This window comes from Myxocyprinus asiaticus, chromosome 5 (assembly GCF_019703515.2).
Source record: "Myxocyprinus asiaticus isolate MX2 ecotype Aquarium Trade chromosome 5, UBuf_Myxa_2, whole genome shotgun sequence".
NCBI classification, from domain to species: domain Eukaryota; kingdom Metazoa; phylum Chordata; class Actinopteri; order Cypriniformes; family Catostomidae; genus Myxocyprinus; species Myxocyprinus asiaticus.
In genome coordinates this window covers 24,205,025-24,225,347 of record NC_059348.1, presented here as the reverse complement: position 1 = coordinate 24,225,347, position 20,323 = coordinate 24,205,025, and the positions used below count along the sequence as shown (strand labels likewise).

Here is a 20,323-nt window from a genome sequence, read left to right as displayed (position 1 = left end):
TGAATCCCTGAACCAAACCTCCAGCTGAAAAGGACTTCAAATAGCTGAAGCTTTGATGGTTTAAGCTGTACTGCTGTGCCTTCACAGCACTACAAGAACAGAGAGACGTTCTTAGAGAAGTAACAGACAGCAGCTTCTTTAAAGGGGTCATGACATGCCTTTTTTACTTAAAACTTAAAATATTAGTAACTATTATTTACTAATAGTATTAATATTATTTTTTGCACAAAAAACAGTTATATATTTGAAAAACATGATCATTTTCCACCCTCATTCTGACCCTCTGTCAGAAACACTTGGTTTTGGTGCTGCTTCTCCTTTAAGACTTGACAGTAAACACCCACTGTTATGACTGGCTCTCTGCTCTTGACTGACCCATTCTCTTCTTGCCATCTCACTGCTCACTGCTACTGGGTGGCGCTACAGAAGTGATAAGGTAAAGCGGTCATTGATATGTTGTTGTGGAGGCATTAAGATGCAAATGTCTACCACAGTATGACATCACAATGTGAAGGCAGTTGAGAACGAGTTGTTTTGGCAGCTTGGTTTCAACAAATGCTCTTTTTGCAGTAAGGAGGAAGTTTTGAGTTCTGAAACTAGTTTTAGTACAATGACCTCTAATATGTCAAAAGATCAAGGAAAATTTCATTCATCATGTCATGACCCCTTTAAAGGAAGCATGTTATGTAATTGCTGAATGCAGTCTCTATTCTTGAATCTACAGTTCAAATGTCTGAATTCACACTGAAAATCTGGTATTCAAAATTGAAATTAAACCTGGAAATAAATGGAATTTTTCAGTATTTTGAATATTTTAAAGGGACACTTTCAAAAAACAACAACAACAACAACAACAAAATACTGTGGTCAATTACTCACCTTCATGTCATTTTAAACCTGTATAACTTTTTTTTTATCCTTGAAACACAAGAGAAGAATGTTGATACTGCTCTTTTATACAGTTTATGAGAAGGGTAACTGAGGCTGTCAGTCCCAAAAACTACTTTTGTGTTCCAACGAATTAAAAGTCTTATAGGTTTGAAACAACTTGAGGGCAAATGATTGCAGAATTTTCATTTTTAAGCAAACTATCCTTTTAAAATTAAGAAATGTTATGGTGTTAAATGAATAAGAAATATTTAAGATTCTGCACTATTATAGGTCACTAATTAAATAAGCAAATTGGTGAAATTTAGCATGTTAATTCCTTTGTAAAAAAAAAATAAAAGGTCAGATTTCCATGCTTCCATCGAAGCACACAATATGAAACAGGACTTTTTCACTGCAAGACTTTTGGACTTCACTGTATGTGCCTCTAGATATGTATCTGAGCACATTACATGTATATGATTCAAATGTAAGGTTATTAATGACGTGCTAATAGACACACTGAAATCAAACATTTCGGACATCAAACTGGGCTCTCAGTGCCAATATTACTGGTCATTAAATTCACCACCTGCTGACTGCGCCCCATCCAGAATTTGCCTGATGTTGCTTCAGTAATAGAGGCAAAGTATGCAGACAGACAGTTTGCAGTGACAGAGTTTCCATGGTAACTCCGGTACTTACAATGGGGCCTGGTGGACCTTGCGGACCCTCGCCTCCCTTCAGACCACCTGGACCCTGTGAGTGAGAAAGAGAGAGAGGGAGAGAAGTTTAATTTAGTAAGACTGACTCAATCCCATATTCCCTCATGAGAGCAATATTTCAGAATCTGTCAAAATGGCATCTGAAACTGTGTGCCTGCAAGTGTTTGTACCAGTATATGGCAGCTGTTTGTACTATTAGTCTACTGGAAATACAGCCCAGAGTGTTTATAGAGTTTCAATATCACTTTCAGCAAAAATTTTAAATAGATTAATGACAGAGAAAACTAGTGGAGATCAAATTCATCAAGAAGGCAGATGTGCATTTCCTGAAAGAAATAGTAGTGCTAACAAGGGAGCAAAAAAATAGTGTTCAGGTGAGTTCAGGTTTTTGGCTTTGATACTTTTAAATGATATTCTGCATCAGCTAAATTGTCATGACACTTAGTGCCATCTTGTTTTCTGTCGGCTGTGCAAAAGAATCAACATAGTCATTGTGCAGTGTAAAGGCGGCAATAAATGGCTATATGGAAGAAAAAACAAGGCCAATCTCTATTTATTATGCAAATAGATTTAAAAAAGAAGACCAATCACAATTTAGTGTGCAAATATGATGACATATTAACTGCCTGTTTTAATTTGAATGCTGATCTTTCTTTCATTTACCATATATCAAATTAATGGGAGATTTTAATTTAATTCGGTATAACATTTACAAAAATCACAACTAGATAGCACAACTAAGGCTGAAATAATGTACAAAATAAAGTAGGGTAGAATAAAATGATTGATTTTCTGATTATTCGCAACCTTCATTTGAATGATCCCATCAATTGCTAAAATACCAAGATTAATCTTTTACTTTACCTTTAAAGTTTACTTCAGTTTTGGTTGGGTTGATTATTATATCTGTTAAATAAATAGCAACTGAACTGCATAGTGTGTGTCCTGCTGTCAGTTTATTTAATTAATATTTTCATAATGTACCAAGTAAGAAGGTTCCCTGTATAATTTACAGCATGAGATTTTTTTCATATGTAAGCAAAATGGACATTATAAATTAAATATACCCAAATAAATCAGAATTAAATCATATCATCTCACAATCAGAATCAAATCAAGAGCTTGTGAATCGGAATTGAATACATTTGGGAAATATGTATCGATACCCAGCCCTAAAACAAAGTTTGAATGGAGACTGTATGTTAAGAGGTTCAAACTGCATTAATTGCAGCTTAATACTTAGAGTTAGGGACTGTGCTAGCACTGCAAGTAAAAAAAATAAAAAAAATGGACTTTAGGCTGCACCACAGTATAAATATTTTGTTTGCACTTTATTTTACAGTACATGTACTTTCAGTATACTTAGAGTGTACTTACACAAGAAAGTACTGTGTAACATTAGGGAAATACATGTACTTAACCTTAAAACAGGCAAAGTGCACTACAAGATACATACTATTTAGTGTTTTATAGGGGGTATGAGAAAGAGTTTCTCACCCAATCTTTTTTATAATTTATCATAGTTGGGTCTGTTTTGAGTATGTGGGTCACATGACTTGGAATTTTCTGTTATCCTTAAGTCAGACTGACCTAAAACCAACATGGCCGCCCATGGTGCAGGACATGCTGAATTTGTGATAATTATATTAATCTTACTTTTCTTCAGAAACAACAACAACAAAAAACAAAACAATAAAGCTGCTAATATTAATTGTGAACATTGTCTTAAGAAGAAAATTAAGTCATATGTTGCTCATGCTGTTACTTGACACATTTTGAAGTGTGCGCATCCCCTGAGATACGTTGCCAGATTAAGGGAAGAAAAAGGGTTAATACCCAATATTACACATACACATCATACATGCGACCTTAAAGCTAAACTTTTCTCGGTTTTGTCTCACACACACACACACACACACACACACCACTGGTGCAGCTATCATTATGAGGACTCTCCATAGACATAATGATTTTTATACTGTACAAACTATAGGTTCTATCCCCTAACCTTAACCCTACCCCTAAACCTAACCCTCACAAAAAACTTTCTGCATTTTTACATTTTCAATAAAACATCATTTAGTATGTTTTTTAAGTGATTTAAATTAAGGGGACACTAGAAATATCCTCATAAACCACATTTATAGTATAATACCCTTGCAATTACCAGTTTGAAACCTAAAAAAATGTCCTCGTAAACCACCAAAACCTGTACACACACACACGTTGGTGCAGCTATCCTTATGAGGACTCTCCATAGACATAATGATTTTTATACTGTACGAACTATAGGTTCTATCCCCTAACCCTAACCCTACCCCTAAACCTAACCCTCACAAAAAACTTTCTGCATTTTTTCATTTTCAAAAAAACACAGTTTAGTATATTTTTTAAGTGATTTGAATTATGGGGACACTAGAAATATCCTCATAAACCACATTTATAGCATAATACCCTTGTAATTACCAGTTTGTAACCTAAAAAAATGTCCTCGTAAACCACCAAAACCTGTACACACTCTCTCTCTCTCTCTCTCTCTCTCTCTCTCTCTCTCACTCACACACACACACACGCACACACACACACACACACACACACACACACACACACACACACACACACACACACAATGTTTTAAAATAAGAGAGGTAGTTAGAAACTCATCATTTTGGGCATCAAATAAAACACAGAAATATTGATGACTTTGACTTTTTTGTACCTCTATAGGGCAATGTATCCTGGGAGATACAACTCATAAAATCCAAACTATATACAATATATCAAGAATTCATTTAGATATCTGTTACTTAAGTCCAAATGATATAAAAAGTGACATGAAATGAATTTTTTGATAATCATTTTCCACTCTTGCTTGTTTTAGGATTAATATGGGTTAAGGTTAGGGTTGGGGTTAGGTTTATGGTTAGTACCTAGTAATTACTGTAGTTGTTGTAATTATATACCTTTCATTATTACGTACGTAAATGTAGAACAGTACTGTGAAATAAAGTGCTACCAATATTTTTAATGAAGAAAACAGTACAAGTCCCGATGACAAAGTATGTATTCTCTGAGTAGCCCAACTGTGGCAGTTTGTGATGCATTAAGTCATTTACAGGCCCAGAGAGCACCAAATCAGAGCTTCAAGGGACAATAAATATGTCAAAGTGAATATCTGATAAAAACGCAGGCCAGATCTATACTGCATTCCCCTGCACAGCTCATACTGCGAGTTTACACTCTTGGTTATTTATCATCTCAGATATCCTCTCATTTTAAACTCCTGAAGTGTGTGTGCGTGTGTGTGTTGCAGGTCATTTCTACCTCACAGGCTGCTCTTGCAAACCCTACACTACTTATTACAGGCACTGCTATTGTGCTCATTAAAAAGAAAGAAACAACAGACAAGGGAGAGCCAGTTTATGGGATATAGTTTAGCATCTTTCTATAGGACAGCACAATATATCGTGAGATTCATTTGCACTTTTGGTGCCCTAAAATGGGTGTGAGAAAAGAGGTGAAACTGCAAAACACACTATTTTACACGGGACTTTCTGGAGATTTTCTCTGAAATGTTGAAGACATTTGCTTACTGAATGTCTTGATGCATGTTAAACATATCAGTTCATCTCTGTGAGCCTTCAGTCTTATAGTTATAACTGTGTCCTCTGCTGAGGCATTCATCCAGCATGAGCATTTGCAGGAACAGCAGGCAGTTAGGCAGCTAATGACCATTTGGCTGGGCACATAACATTAACATGTTTGTTCTTACCGCTGCGCCAGGAAGACCTCTTTGTCCTGGGAACCCTTTCAACCCAGCAGGACCAGGCTTGCCAGGAACCCCCTGAGGACCTGGATCACCCTTCAAGGAGAGAGACAATGGGATAAGATTAAGGCCTTCTAACTTAAAACAACCAACCTCTACAGTTGCTGTTTGTAGGCTTTACGAACCATCCATATATTGTTATATTGTACCGTGCATTGTACATTATGTGAATGCTGCCCAAATATTACCCTTAGGTATCTGAAATGAACATGTTTAGCAAACTGTACCTTTCCACCTTCTTTTCCAGCAGCTCCAGGAAGACCTTGCTCTCCAGGGGGTCCCGGTGATCCAGGATGTCCTCTCTCTCCAACAGGCCCAGTTTCTCCCGTTGAGCCCTTTCAAATTCAAACTCAACTAATAAGTAAACATCATCTTATACTCTGTTTTCATTTCAAATTTTGTCCAACTTCAACAGATTCTTTATTAAAGCAATGTGTTGAACTGTTATTTTTTACAAACAGAAACTGTTAAGCTTACTTGTGGGCCAACAACACCTCCAGGTCCAGGAGGTCCAGTCTTTCCTTGGAAACCCTGTGGTAAGGCATCAATTGCAATTTATTCTAGTTATCACATATCTGGAAGCAATCTTGGTGAAAAAGAACACCTGACAGCAAACATGGAACTATGAACTACGTGTCTGCGGTAGCTAGTTCACCCAAAAATTTAAATTCTGTCATAATTTATTCACCCTAATGTCATTCCAAACATGTCTGACTTTCTTTGATTTGTAGAACACAAAAGATGTTAGGCAGAAAGTCACCATTCACTTTCATCGTATGGGAAAAATGCAATGAAAGTTGATGATCACTGAGGCTAGTCCCTAAAATTCTGCCAAACACCCTCTTTTGTGTTCCAAAGTCAAAGTTATACAGTTCTGGAACAACATGAGGGTGAGTAAATGATGACAGAATGTTCATTTTTGGGTGAACTATTCCTTTTTGAGAACCTCTAACCAGCCTTAGAAATGTCAACACATACAGTGCGTTATCCTTTTCTTTCTTTAAATTACCAAGTGACTTTTCCCATTTTTAGCACTTCATCTACAGTATTGGACATTTATGATTAGAAACAGTGTTTCTTCCAAGAACAATGTGAGGCCTTGACACTGTCAGCAGCTAAAAGGTACTGTCATATAAACACTTTCTATTATGTTTATTCCTTTTTATTTAAGAGATAGAAAACACTTGTGAAGACAAAAATACACTTACAGTCTCTCCTCTCTGTCCAGGGTGACCGGGCAATCCATCCTTTCCAGGAGGTCCCTGAGAGAGTTGCAAGACAGCATATCAATTCCTCACATGACACAATTGCTTTGATAGTGATTAACAATATATATCAATTGAGGTCATCATTTTCTGCTGACGTGAGAATAGTTTTGTTCTTTAACGGCTACTGTTAGGCCTCTAATTAGAGCAAAAGACAGTCTTCTAAAGTGAGTCAAAGAGTAGATTAACTTCCATTCACACTATTAAACTAGTCAAAAAGATATAAAATGTAAGACTTCACGTACATTTGGGCCTTTAGGGCCTGGTAATCCAACAGGGCCCTGAGGTCCTTGGGGTCCCTAAAAACATGAAAAAATATTTCTGTGACTTGAATAGGTCGATCAATGCAACTGAATGCAAGAAATGATTCAACCATCACTCACTTTTTCTCCTGGGCCACCAGGAGGTCCATCATTTCCTGATGTTCCCTAAAATCACAGAAACATAGTCAGCTACCTGTTAAGTACATGACAGAACTTACTCTATTAAAATAGCCTCCCATAAAATTAGATTGAGTTGATTTATGATTGGTGATTGAAGTCTGACCTTTGGTCCAGGTTTTCCTGTTGGACCTCTGGCTCCTCTTCCACCACGGGGACCCTGAGAGCATGTCATATTAGTGTTATGCCTTGATTATTACCAGTGTCTGTGAATTAAAAACATTGTTTGTCTCTACTTTAAAGAATTTAACTTTTTATATTGTCATACCGTTGGACCTCGTTGTCCTCTTGGACCTGCTTTGCCAGCAATACCCTAAAAAACAAACAAAAACAACCAAACAGATGTCTGTATATCTATGTAATTACAACCTTACTACAAGCTTTTAAATCTAGTTGTAAGATTGGTCAACTGGCGGGTGTGATAGAGGTGGTTTGTTGTCATAACCACAGACCAATGATAGGAATGGCTCCTACCAGGTTGTGGTTTGTTCAGATTAATGTGTATAAGGCCTCATACATACCCTTCCTCCCTTCTCTCCATTGGCTCCAGGGAAGCCAGGGAAACCATTAGAGCCCTGAAGATGGAGATGAATGATTAGATTAATTAAGTGGTAAAAAAGTAGCTTGTCTAACTCATCCTTTAAGTGGTGGGACTACTGTTCAAGGAAGATCACTGACAATGATGAAACAGCCTACAGAGAGGAGGTGCACACTCTGACATGCTGGTGTCAGGAGCACAACCTCTCCCTCAATGTCAGTAAGACCAAGGAGCTTGACTTCAGGAGAAAAGACAAAGAACACAGCCCCATCACCATCAATTGAGCACCAGTGGAGAGAGTCAGCAGCTTCAAGTTCCTCGGTGTCCACATCACTGAGGATTCACATGGTCCGTCCACACGTGTACAGTGTATTTTTATTGTATACAGTCTTCTTATTTTGTGTATACTGTATATTGTATATTATTTAAAAAGAAAACAATTTATACAGTCTTCTTATTTTGTGTATACTGTATATATTGTATATTATTAGGTGTATATTCTGTTGTGTAACAGATGTGTAAACTGTATTATGTGTAAATCAGATGTTTATTGTAATTGACATACTGCTATTTTGCTTGGAACCACACCCAAGACTTTCACCCACTGCTGCACTTGTGTATATGGTTGAGTGACAATAAAGGGATTTGATTTTGATTGATTTTGAGAGATGAACTTCTGGTTATGCATTAGTGATGTAATACCTGTGGTTGGATTTTTCTCTATGTAATAGGCCTTTTAAAGGAATAGTTCTCCCAAAAATGAAAATTCTCTCATCATTTACTCACCCTCATGTCATCTTAGATGTGTATGACTTTCTTTAATTTCATGCAGAACACACAAAGAGTTTTAGAAGAATATCTCAGTTCTGTATGTGCACACAATGCAAGTGAACGGTGCCAAAATCTTGAAGCTCAAAAAAGCATATAAAGGCAGCATAAAAGTAATCCATACAACTCCAGTTGTTAAATCCATATCTTCTGAAGCAATATGATAGGTGGGGGTAAAAAACAGACCAATATTTAAGTCCTTTTTAACTATAAATCACCACTTTCACTTCCAAATTCTTTTTATTTTGTTTTTTTGTGTTTCTTCGTACATATTCCCACCTACTGGTCGAGGTGGTCAAAGGTGGAGATTAATAGAAAAAAAGGACTTCAATATTGATCTGTTTCTCACCCACAACTAACATTTCATTTCTGAAGACATGGATTAACCACTGGAGTCATTTGGATTATTTTATGCTGCCTTTATGTGCTTTTTAGAGCTTCAAAGTTCTGTCCACCATTCACTTGCATTATTATGGACCTACAGAGCTGAGATAAGCTTCTAAAAATCTTCATTTGTGTTTTGCAGAAGTCATACACATCTGGGATGGCAAGAGGGTGAGTAAATGATTAGAGAATTTTCATGAACTACTCCTTTAAGCTATTCTTGCGTGTATCATGTGAAAGTTACAAGGTTTACAGGCTTTACATGTAAGGAGTTGAAAAATTAGATATAACTTTGTAGAGACAAGGTTAGCAAGTGAAAGTTGCATTGAACTCAGAACATTAATTTAAAGTCAAGTAGAGTAACCAATATGTGTCCCCACAAAAGTGAAATTATGTTGACAGACAGAGGGTGTCTTTGAAGAATAATTCAACAACATTATTGCTATTACTAGTGTTATAATGATGACAATCAGAGGGCACGCTTGTTGAGTTGGTAAACAGGAGGGATGAGTGATTGTTAGCACAAGGACAGGAGATGAAATTGAAGGTCGAATTAGTCTGGCAGAGCAACGAGGGTGAGGCGGCCCATGTAAGTCTAACAATGGATACGCATCAGTAATTCAGTCCACGGGCCAGTCGCCTGCGCATGATAATCGCACAAGTCAAACAGACAACTGCAAATACACAAAACAAAAATTTAACACTGAGGGGATGACAGACCCTGAACAGGCCTGAGAGGATGTAAAAACACCCAGGGTGCTTAACAAAAAAAAAAAAGTAAAAAAAAGAGGAGAACTGGAACCTGGAGTCAAGGTAGCTGTCAAAGAAAATTGCCCACAAAAGTACTTATTTTAATGTTACTTTGCACAACTTGCAATTTAAAAGAAAATAAATGTCCATTTTACAAATAAATAAATACATAAATAACTCATCAAAAATACAACTGAGTGAATAAATACAGCGAAATTCAAGCTATTTGGATGGACCACCTACTAAAATAAAACAAAATTATTATTTGGTTGGTGTCAGCAGGCTGGACTGTCTCAATAAGCTGACAAACATCGCAACACAAAGTGTGTCTGCATGATCTAATGGATGTTCACGGACCTGGAGTTTTTGCATGCTGGGTGGTCGAGTGATAATGTTGCAGTTTGGCACAGTACACAGATAAAGCAGTCAGAGTCATGGAGAATGAGTTTATTCCATTAACTCTGTTAGCACAGGCTCCCAGTGAATGCCGGGCCTTGTGTGTCAAATGCAGTACATGACAAAGTATACATAAAGCATTATTGACAGTTGCATTGTTGAAAAGAGAGATAACAATTATATAGTTTAACTTTAATGTTAACATCTTATTGTTTGATTGTTGTAATCGATTGTTTGATTAAAGTAACAGTGGGAAATATATCAGGTATTAGAGGCAGTAGAGCTAAAATGAAAACTTTCAAAATAACTTATAAAATGGTGTTGTTGAACAACAAGAAGAAAAAGTACAAATAAATAGAGGTGCAATGTTACTAAAAAATTTATTTTGCAGACTTACCTTAGGACCTAGTCTTCCTGGGTAGCCAGGCAATCCTGGAACACCAAGTTTTCCCTACAATAAAGAAAAAAGAACAAACTCTATAACGGCCCAGACAGTGTGATTTTGAGATTTAAAGCACACACTAGGTTCTTCTATATAACAGCAAAAAAAAAAAAAAAAAAAAAACAACAACATTTCACCACCCTGCACAAATTGCAAAACCATATGAAAGCTGTAATGGAACATTTGGCTGACCTTTAAAATCAGCGTACAGAACTAACTTATGAGTTATGAGAACATTTTTTGTTTGTTTTAATTCCTATACATATTAATAATTTATGATAGTTTGTTCTTTCCAGGGCCAATAATTTTTAAAGGTGCCCTCAGTAATATGCAACTTACAAAAAATATGCACAAATCATGTGCACTTTCGAGAAATCAGAAATGAACAATCCTGTGTATTATAATGTGTATTGTGTATAGTTAAGTTTTAAGTAAACCTACCTTCTCTCCTGCCATGCCTATGGGTCCAGGCTCTCCACTGGGCCCCGATTTACCTTTCGGCCCCTCCGGTCCGTCCTCTCCTCTGGGTCCCAACACACCACTCTCTCCCTGAACACCAATGTACAAACATTATACAATGTACAAAACATTTACAAACATTATACTAGTCTCAAAACAACTCAAATCTGATTATAAAATATATTGCTGTGAAGTAAACTATGGTTGAATTGGAATGAATTAAACAAGGCAAAGTCCTTCCTTCTCACCTTGTCACCCTTGATGCCCATGTCACCCTTGAACCCAGGAAAACCATCCTCTCCCTGAAATCAGTCGGATCAGATCATTAATTTGGGAAAAGGGAAACTCTTTTGAGTTCATAAAAATGAAATAGAAGAATGATCGACACTAAATATCAAGCATTTTAAAGAATTAAAGAGGCACATTTTCCCTCCTAGTACTCCCTATAGGGCTACAGCAGTTGAATGCTGACATCTAGTGGTCATAGTGTTGGTTCACATCACCTCAGTGAGGCTGAGAAATGAAATCACAAATCTGAAAATCGCAGTGCTAATTAGAGAATGAATATAGTTGTTGTTGAATTAAAGATGATGAACTTGAGAAATCATGTTAATATCAATGACATTGAGAGACCTGGCAAAAATAAAATAAAAAAACAAATCAAACCTGTAAATTCATTCTCCCATCAATGAAACACTGACACCTGTGTAATTTCTGCGCCATTAGCGCCACCAAATGGAATTGCAAGAATAAACATGGTTTTTAAACAGCTTTCCAAATAATTTTTTTTTAGCACCACAGAGGCACATAATTTACAGTTAAGGAAATCAACCTATGAATGGCTTACTTATGTATATACTTATATACTTATGCATATGAATGGCTTACATCCTTGTATATAAAACTGGGATGGGAGAAAATATTTTACCATCGAAAAAGTAACACACTTCACCTTTCATATTGTCAAACAATATTTTTATTAACAAAAACATATTTATTCTGCCATATCTTCTGTTCCCACCATCATCAAAAAGAAAATGCTGGTCCGCCAGCTAGACCAGCACCACAACAGCACTGACCAACATTAACCAGTCTGGACCAGCATGGAAATTCATGCTAGTCTAAGCTGGTCTTTTCAGAAAGGTAACTGGAAAAACTGGGCTATGATAGAGAGAAATCATACAGACACTGACTCCAACAGCAATGGCATTGGGCCGCCTTCCAGTTTAGAATTTCTCCAAGTGACTCCACAGATTATTTAATGCCAGTTGATTGAAGCCATTTCAGTGCAGCTTGTCATTGAAATGGCTGAAGTGACTTTCCACTCTCAGAGCTGTTGGCATATCACCTGTGTGCCTCATTCTTGGGACAGACACAACAGCTTAGTGAAGGAGACAAGCAAGAATTGAGGACTAAGACAGAGGGCATGGTTGTTTACTCACCTTCTCGCCTTTGTGGCCCTTTAAACCACGAACACCCTCGGCACCCTAAATGGACACAACAATTAATAGAGCCTCTGATGGACAGAATCAGAGCACAGAGGTAAAAGAGTAAGTGAGATGAAGGGAATACAGGCTGTGTACCTTCACACCTCGAGGGCCGGGATAGCCAATGGACCCCTGGGGACCTGGTTGGCCCTATAGGTGGCAATAACACAATAACACTAAAACAGTTAGGATTATAACAGAACAGAATAAAATTTTAAACTTCTAAAGAGCCTCTGTAATGTTGTGTTGATTGCAGAGAAATTGCTTTAATTTTGCTACTGAAATGCTTTCATTATAAATCTGACAGTCCTTAACCAACTGCTCTATTCTGCCAGCACATTTTCTCCTGAGCTTACAGACATCTGCAAAATAGCACCTTACGGGAGTTTGGTGAAATTGTGTTTGAAATGTGGTCAATAACTGTAACTCAGATTGACAATTCATCTAGAGGCAAAATAAAAGCACACTCACAGCTGCTCCCTTTTCCCCGGCAGGACCCTCTTTCCCAGGGTGACCCTGTGCAAGGATTACAAACAAAAGCATCTTTAGTTTGAACATTTTCAGTGCCTGCTTAGGTTTGCCATTCTGTTTCCCTTTTTACATCAAGTCCTGTAACCAAGTTAATCTTATAATGGCATGTGGCAAATTAATTTAAAGTACTACATAGTAGTCACAGCTGTAGAGGAATAGTTCACATAAAAATGAAAATTCCATCATCGTTTACTCACGTTCTTGTTCTTCCAAAGCTGCATCACTTTCTTTAATATATGGAACAAAAAAGGAAATCTGAAGATCTGAATGCCTTATTGAGCCATCACTTTCATTGCATAATTTTTTACATACAATGAAAGTGAATAGTGACTGAGACTAACATTTTGCCTAACAGTCCTTTTGTGTTTCATGGAAGAGAGAAAGTCATACGGTTTAGAAAAAGAACTGATTTACAGTACTCTTTTACTTCAGTTTTCATTTTTGGGTTAACTATCCCTTTAAGAATGAAAGTATTTTGGCTATTTATTACTATTCCAATAGTAAGCAAAAAGGATGTAAATTGGAATTTGAATTGAAATTTAGATGGTCATTTTATTTCAGTAAGTGTATGTACATTTAATTTGCGGTCATTTATTTGTATTATCTTCATTTTACTCAGGGTTGGGGAGTAATGAAATACATGTAACGGGATTATGTATTTAAAATACAAAATAGAAGTAACTGTATTCCACTACAGTTACAATTTAAATCATTCATATTTAGAATACAGTTACATTCAAAAAGTATTTTGATTACTGAAGAGATTACTTTGCATTTTATTGTCATTTGTTTCATTTAATATTTAGTCCTTTCAGATGGAAAACATTTATACATATAAATGATGCGATCCAAAGTGCATTTGAACAGCGGTGAAACACTTTCTTATGATGTGTTACATTCATACGAGCAGACAGAGAAGTAAGTTTGAAGTAAGTTTGGAGCAGAAGAAATAGAAATAAACCTTGTGTAAATTGTCAGCTTTACGCTAAGCTAAAATGCTATTTCTAGCCATTTTACATGCATGTCACAAGGCACGATCATATTTATCAAGACAATTTGCGTTGGATCATAATTTCTTTTTTCTAGTAAGACCTTTGATATTAGGGCACAAATCGTATTCTTGATAATAATTTTTGTATTGCTTTCCTGTAAAAATATCTAAAAATCCTTAAAACAAGATCAATTAGATTAATCTTGTTTTAGAAATGACATTGCATAAGATATTTAGGTTTTTCAGAGAATGTATTTTTAACGTGTATTTTGTCTTAATGTACTGGCAGAGTTTTTATAGTCAAAACAAGTGAAAAAATCTACCAGTGCTGAAGAAGTAATCCAAAGTATTTAGAATATGTTACTGACCTTGAGTAATCTAACAGAATACATTACAAATTACATTTTACAGCATGTATTCTGTAATCTGTAGTGGAATACATTTCAAAAGTAACCCTCCCAAACCTGTATATATATATATATATATATATATATATATATATATATATATATATATATATATATATATATATATATATATATATCACACACACACAATCAACTGATCACAAAGTATAGTCAGAACATTACTGATGAAAAAAACAGCACCATCACTATTTGAAAAAAGTAATTTTTGATCAAATCTAAACAGGCCTCATTTCAGGCAGCCATCACTCCAGCTCCTTGTGTAATCATGCTAAATTGCTAATTTGGTACTATAAAATAATTTGCCATTATATCAAACACAGCTGAAAGCTATTTGTTTCGTTAAATGAAGCTTAACACTGTCTTCGTGTTTGTTTTTGAGTTGCCACAGTATGCAATAGACTGGCATGTCTTAAGGTCAATATTAGGTCAAAAAGTGCAAAAAATAAAACTGTCAGTCAATCATTGTTTTGAGGAATGAAGGCTTTACAATGCTTGAAATTGGCAAAAAATGAAGATTTCATACAAAGGTGTACACTACAGTCTTCAAAGACAAAGGACACCTGGCTCTAACAAGGACAGAAAGAAATGTGGAAGGCCAGATGTACAACTAAACAAGAGGATAAGTACATCAGAGTCTCTAGTTTGAGAAATAGACACCTTGCATGTCCTCAGCTGACAGCTTCATTGAATTCTACACGCTCAACACCAGTTTCATGTACAACAGTAAAGAGAAGACTCAGGTGTGCAGGCCTTATGGGAAGAATTGCAAAGAAAAAGCAACGGTCCATTGTAAGGCCTCCTTTTGCTTCTTCACCGCCGAGAAATGCCGGGCAAATTCCTTGATGGCATCGCCAAACAAGCCAACCTGGGAAATGGGGGCGTCAAGGAACCGTGCCTTGTCTGCCTCTCCTATCTAGACCAAGTTGATCCAAAAGTGGCGCTCCTGGACCACCAGGGTGGACATCGCCTGCCCAAGAGACCGTGCCGTGACCTTTATAGCCCGGAGAGCGAGGTTGGTCTGAAAGAGGGGGAGCTGAAAGACCGGGACCGGGCAGTAAAAGGTGCCTCCCACGATCTTGTCAGCTCCTCATGCACTTCCGGGAAGAAAGGAACGGGGGCGGGGCGTGGCCGTGGGCGGGGCCCCGAGCCCAGGAACCAATCATCAAGCAGCGAGGGTTCAGGGGAGAGTGGAGGGTTCCACTCTAGCCCGACGCTCGTGGCCGCCCGGGAAAGCATGTCTGTCATTTTAGCATCTGTGTGAGACTGGGCCAAAGCCTCTGCATAAGGCTGGACGAGCCCGCTCTCCTGACCTTAATATCATCGAGCCACTCTGGGGAGATCTCAAACGTGTGGTTCATGCAAGACGACCAAAGACTTTGCATGACCTGGAGGCATTTTGACAAGACGAATGGGCAGCTATATCACCTGCAAGAATTTGGGGCCTCATAGACAACTATTACAAAAGACTGCATGCTGTCATTGATGCTAAAGGGGGCAATACACAGTTTTAAGAACTAAGGGTATGCAGACTTCTGAACAGGGGTCATTTCATTTTTTTTCATTGTTGCCATGTTTTGTTTTATGATTGTGCCATTCTGTTATAACCTACAGTTGAATATGAATCCCATAAGAAATAAAAGAAATGTGTTTTGCCTGCTCACTCATGTTTTCTTTAAAAATGATACATATATTAGCAATTCTCCAAGGGTATGCAAACTTTTGAGTACAACTGTATATATATATATATATATACTGTATATATCAGAATACTAATTAACTTTATTGCCAAATATGCTTACACACACACAAGGAATTTTTTCATGGTGACAGAAGCTTCAGTGCAAGAGAATGGCACGTGGTCATGTGTCTTTCAGTGGGGAGAGAGGACACGGTAAGAGCATCACCTGGTGTTTTCTGGTGATGACATTGGGATCAGCATTTATCGATATTCTCAACTCACTTGGAGACAGACAAAATGTGACAGGACCAACTCATCGCAATAATCATACGCTAGATTTATTTCTGTCATATGGAGTTGATGTTGATACTATAGAAATTCTAAAGAGAAATATTCAATAGTGCAATAATGTTGTTAGAATATTTTATATACAGATTTACAGTTATGTGCAGGTGATGTATTGAGGAAGAGGTATGATATGTTAAAGAATAAAAATGAAATGTTGATAAGTATGTGGAGATAGGGATTAGCTTTTATTGACAGACAAAATGTGACAGGACCAACCCATCACCATAATCATATGATGGATATGGAGTTGATGATGATACTACAGAAATTCTACTGCAGAGCGATGACATCTCAGATCATTACCTTGTCTCTTGTATGCTGAAATCAGCTAATGTCGTTCAGGTAGACACATTTTTTCAACCACTAAAGATAAATTCACTAATAATCTTCCAGATCTATCTCATACACTCAGTAAGCCCCAAAGTCTAGAAGAACTTGACGAAATAACAGAAAATATAAATACAGCCTTCTCTAGCAGTCTTGATAGTGTCGTCCCCCTTCGATTAAAGAAAATTAAAGAAAAAGCCCCACACCATGGTACAATGATCACACTCATGCTCTCAAGAGAGCAGCTCGGAAAATGGAGCGCAAGTGGAAGAATACAAAATTAGAGGTATTTCACGGTGCATGGAAGGATAGTGTCTGTAACTACAGCATATTTGAGCAAACTCACAGAAAATAACCACAACAATCCTAGGTGTTTATTCAGTATTGTGGCTAAATTGGTTAGGAATAAAGCCTCAACTGAACCATATATTCCGTCCCAGCACAATAGTAATGACTTCATACATTTCTTTGCTGATAAAATTGAAATAATCAGAAATAAGTGGAATTAAGCAATAATCTGTCACAGTACCTCAGAAAACAGTGTCTCATAATTTTCCACACGTGAAACTTCAATCCTTCGCTGTTATAGGTCATGAAGAGCTAACAAACTTATCAAAACATCAAAAGCCACAACATGTATGTTAGATCCAATACCAACTAAGCTCTTAAAAGAAGTATTCCATGTAATCTCAGAACCTCTTCTTAATATTATGAACTCCTCACTATCCTTAGGACATGTCCCAAGAAACTTTAAAATGGCAGTTATCAAACCGCTTATTAAGAAGCCACAACTTGATCCTGGAGAACTGGCTAATTATAAACTGATTTCAAATCTCCCGTTTATGTCGAAAAAACTAGAAAAGTTTGTGTCCTCCCAAATATGTTCATTTCTACAGAGAAATAGTATATATGAACAATTTCAGTATGGATTTAGGCCACACCACAGTACAGAGACTTCACTTATCAGAGATACTAATGACTTGCTCTTACCATCTGATCACGGCTGCATTTCTCTTCTAGTGCTTTTAGATCTTGGTGCTGCCTCGACATGATAGATCACGATATTCTCTTGAATAGACTAGAGAATTATATTGGCATTTGTGGACTTGCATTAGCATGGTTTAGGTCCTATTAGCAGACCGCTACCACTTTGTCTGTGTAAACGAGGAATTGTCAAATCAAACAAAAGTTAAGTATGGAGTGCCACAGGGATCCGTTATAGGGCCTCTGCCTTTCTCCTTATATATGCTTCACCTAGGAGATATTATCAGGAATCATGGAATAGGTTTCCACTGTTGTGCAGACAATACCCAACATTATATTTTTTTGAAACCCAACAAAATGTCACAATTTTCCATATTAGCAGAGTGTATCAATGAAATCAAAGATTGGATGGCCAGAAATTTCCTTCTACTCAATTCCGACAAGACAGAGGTACTAGTTATTGAACCAAAAACCTCTAAAAATAATCCGCTAAAATATAATTTGACTCTCGATGGATGTACTGTTATATCGTCTTCAACAGCGAAGAACTTACGTGTTATATTTGATACATAATATATGTCATTTGAAAATCAAATTTCCAATTTTTGTAGAACAGCATTCTTCCACCTAAGAAATATTGCTAAGTTACAACACATGCTCTCTGTTGCTGATGCCGAAAAACTAATCCATGCATTCATGACCTCAAGACTAGATCATTTTACTGCATTACTGGGAGCAATTTCAATAAATAAACTTCAATTGATTCAAAATGCAGCAGCCACAATGCTGACTAGAACCAAGAAATATGATCATTTTATCATCGTTACATTGGCTACCTGTTAAATTTCGTATTAATTTTACAATTCTGTTAACTACATACAAAGCTTTGAATGGTCTAGTTCCACATTACTTAAGTGACCTTCTACCATGCTATATTCCATCACGTTCATTACAATCACAAAACTCTGGCCTGATAATAGTCCCTAGAATATCAAAATCTACAAAAGGAGGTAGAGCCTTTTCCTGTTTGGCTCCTAAACTATGGAATAGTCTCCCTAACACTGTTCAGGATGCAGACACACTCACTGAGTTTAAGTCTAGACTAAAGAGTCATCTATTTAGCCAGGCATACAACTAATTTATTTTTCACCACACAATTAGGCTGCTTTAGTTAGGTCTGCCAGAACCTGAAATTGATCATGATCTATAACTCTGCAAAAAATTGAATGGCATCTATGCTAATATTATTCTATTTGTGTCCATGTCTCAACCTCTGGACTCCTATCCCGAGGTCACCAGAACCGACCGGATCCAGCTCCATTCCAGCTTGGTATCGGACTCCACTGCTATGTGTACGTTCAGTCTATTACAATGGACCTCAGAGGATGAACCGATGCCAACTCCAACCATAAGACATTGGATACTTCATGTGCCATTGCCTAAACCTTGGACTTAAAATAGAACTCACGGAAATTACCGGCAGGTTGAACTGCGAAGCACCTCACTGATCTCGGCCTGCATCATCTTGGTCTAATGATGGACTACACTCTTAAAATGGAATACATAGACTGTCAATAAATTGCCAACAAAAGCCTTCATCATCCAACTAACAAAGGACAATGCATCTATGTGAACACCTGCAGTTAATCCAGGATGAACTTCAAAGACAGTCATTAATTTTACAGTTCTTATGAAATATTTATTTAAACACTGGCCCTTAACACTTACTTAATTTAATAATTATAAACCATGACTTGCTTTGCACATAAATAAGTAATACTGGCATTATATTCATGCTGTTAGCCAGAGGGGAACTGACCCCCATAGTGTGCCTGGTTTCTCCCAAGGTTATTTTTCTCCAATAACCAACATCTTATGGAGTTTTTTGTTCCTTGCCACAGTCGCCTTCAGCTTGCTCATTGGGCTTCTAAATACAATTATTATTTAATTACTTATTTTTCTACACACTTCATAATCGTATTTAATCAAATGACATAATGATGACTCTAAGACTCTATAGATATTACGGTTTCAGTTTCTGTTAATGCCTGATTTTCTGTAAAGCTGCTTTGAAACGATGTGTGTTGTGAAAAGCGCTATACAAATAAAAATGACTTAACTGGACTACTGACTCTAAACACCTGTGTCTCATTTCAGTGATGGAGACGGGCTTTAAAAGGCTGGCTGGAGAGAGAGACAGAGTTGCACACACACCCAAACTGGAGCTGAACGCTGAAAAGCTGTTTATATTTTCTATCGATCGAGTTTATGTTGACTGTTATAATTGAGGCTGATGTGTGTAAACTGAAGTTCTTGCTGAAAAGCATATTTTGAGTAAAAAACCTGAGAATAAAAAGAACACGTGGACTGCGACGCCGGCTCCCGCTTCTTTCCTCCAACCCTCAGAATGTCTACAAAGTAGGAATGGATGGATTGAATGTTGCACATGGTTGTATTGACCAAAGGAATGTATTTGGGGACAGTTTTAACTGTTCATGAGGTGGATGGCCTGAGGGAAAAAACTGTTCCTGTGCCTGGCTGTTCTGGTGCTCAGTGCTCTGTAGCGCCGGTCAGAGGGCAGCAGCTTGAAGAGGAATTGTGCTGGGTGAATGGAGTCATGAGTGATTTT

The 20,323-nt window shown here is 37.1% G+C and overlaps 1 protein-coding gene across 1 annotated transcript in view; it reads right to left on the bottom strand.

The window, feature by feature from the left end:
- col11a1b (collagen, type XI, alpha 1b) overlaps positions 1-20,323 on the bottom strand; it is a 131,100-nt gene that overhangs the window by 41,362 nt on the left and 69,415 nt on the right. Inside the window, exons 26-41 of the mRNA XM_051698996.1 lie at positions 12,879-12,923; positions 12,504-12,557; positions 12,363-12,407; positions 11,169-11,222; positions 10,903-11,010; positions 10,417-10,470; positions 7,645-7,698; positions 7,392-7,436; positions 7,230-7,283; positions 7,067-7,111; positions 6,929-6,982; positions 6,627-6,680; positions 5,896-5,949; positions 5,646-5,753; positions 5,365-5,454; positions 1,573-1,626 (exon numbers count right to left, since the gene is read on the bottom strand). Of these exons, the coding sequence (XP_051554956.1) occupies positions 1,573-1,626; positions 5,365-5,454; positions 5,646-5,753; positions 5,896-5,949; positions 6,627-6,680; positions 6,929-6,982; positions 7,067-7,111; positions 7,230-7,283; positions 7,392-7,436; positions 7,645-7,698; positions 10,417-10,470; positions 10,903-11,010; positions 11,169-11,222; positions 12,363-12,407; positions 12,504-12,557; positions 12,879-12,923 (972 nt within the window). The remainder of the gene's footprint in view (positions 1-1,572; positions 1,627-5,364; positions 5,455-5,645; positions 5,754-5,895; positions 5,950-6,626; positions 6,681-6,928; positions 6,983-7,066; positions 7,112-7,229; positions 7,284-7,391; positions 7,437-7,644; positions 7,699-10,416; positions 10,471-10,902; positions 11,011-11,168; positions 11,223-12,362; positions 12,408-12,503; positions 12,558-12,878; positions 12,924-20,323) is intronic.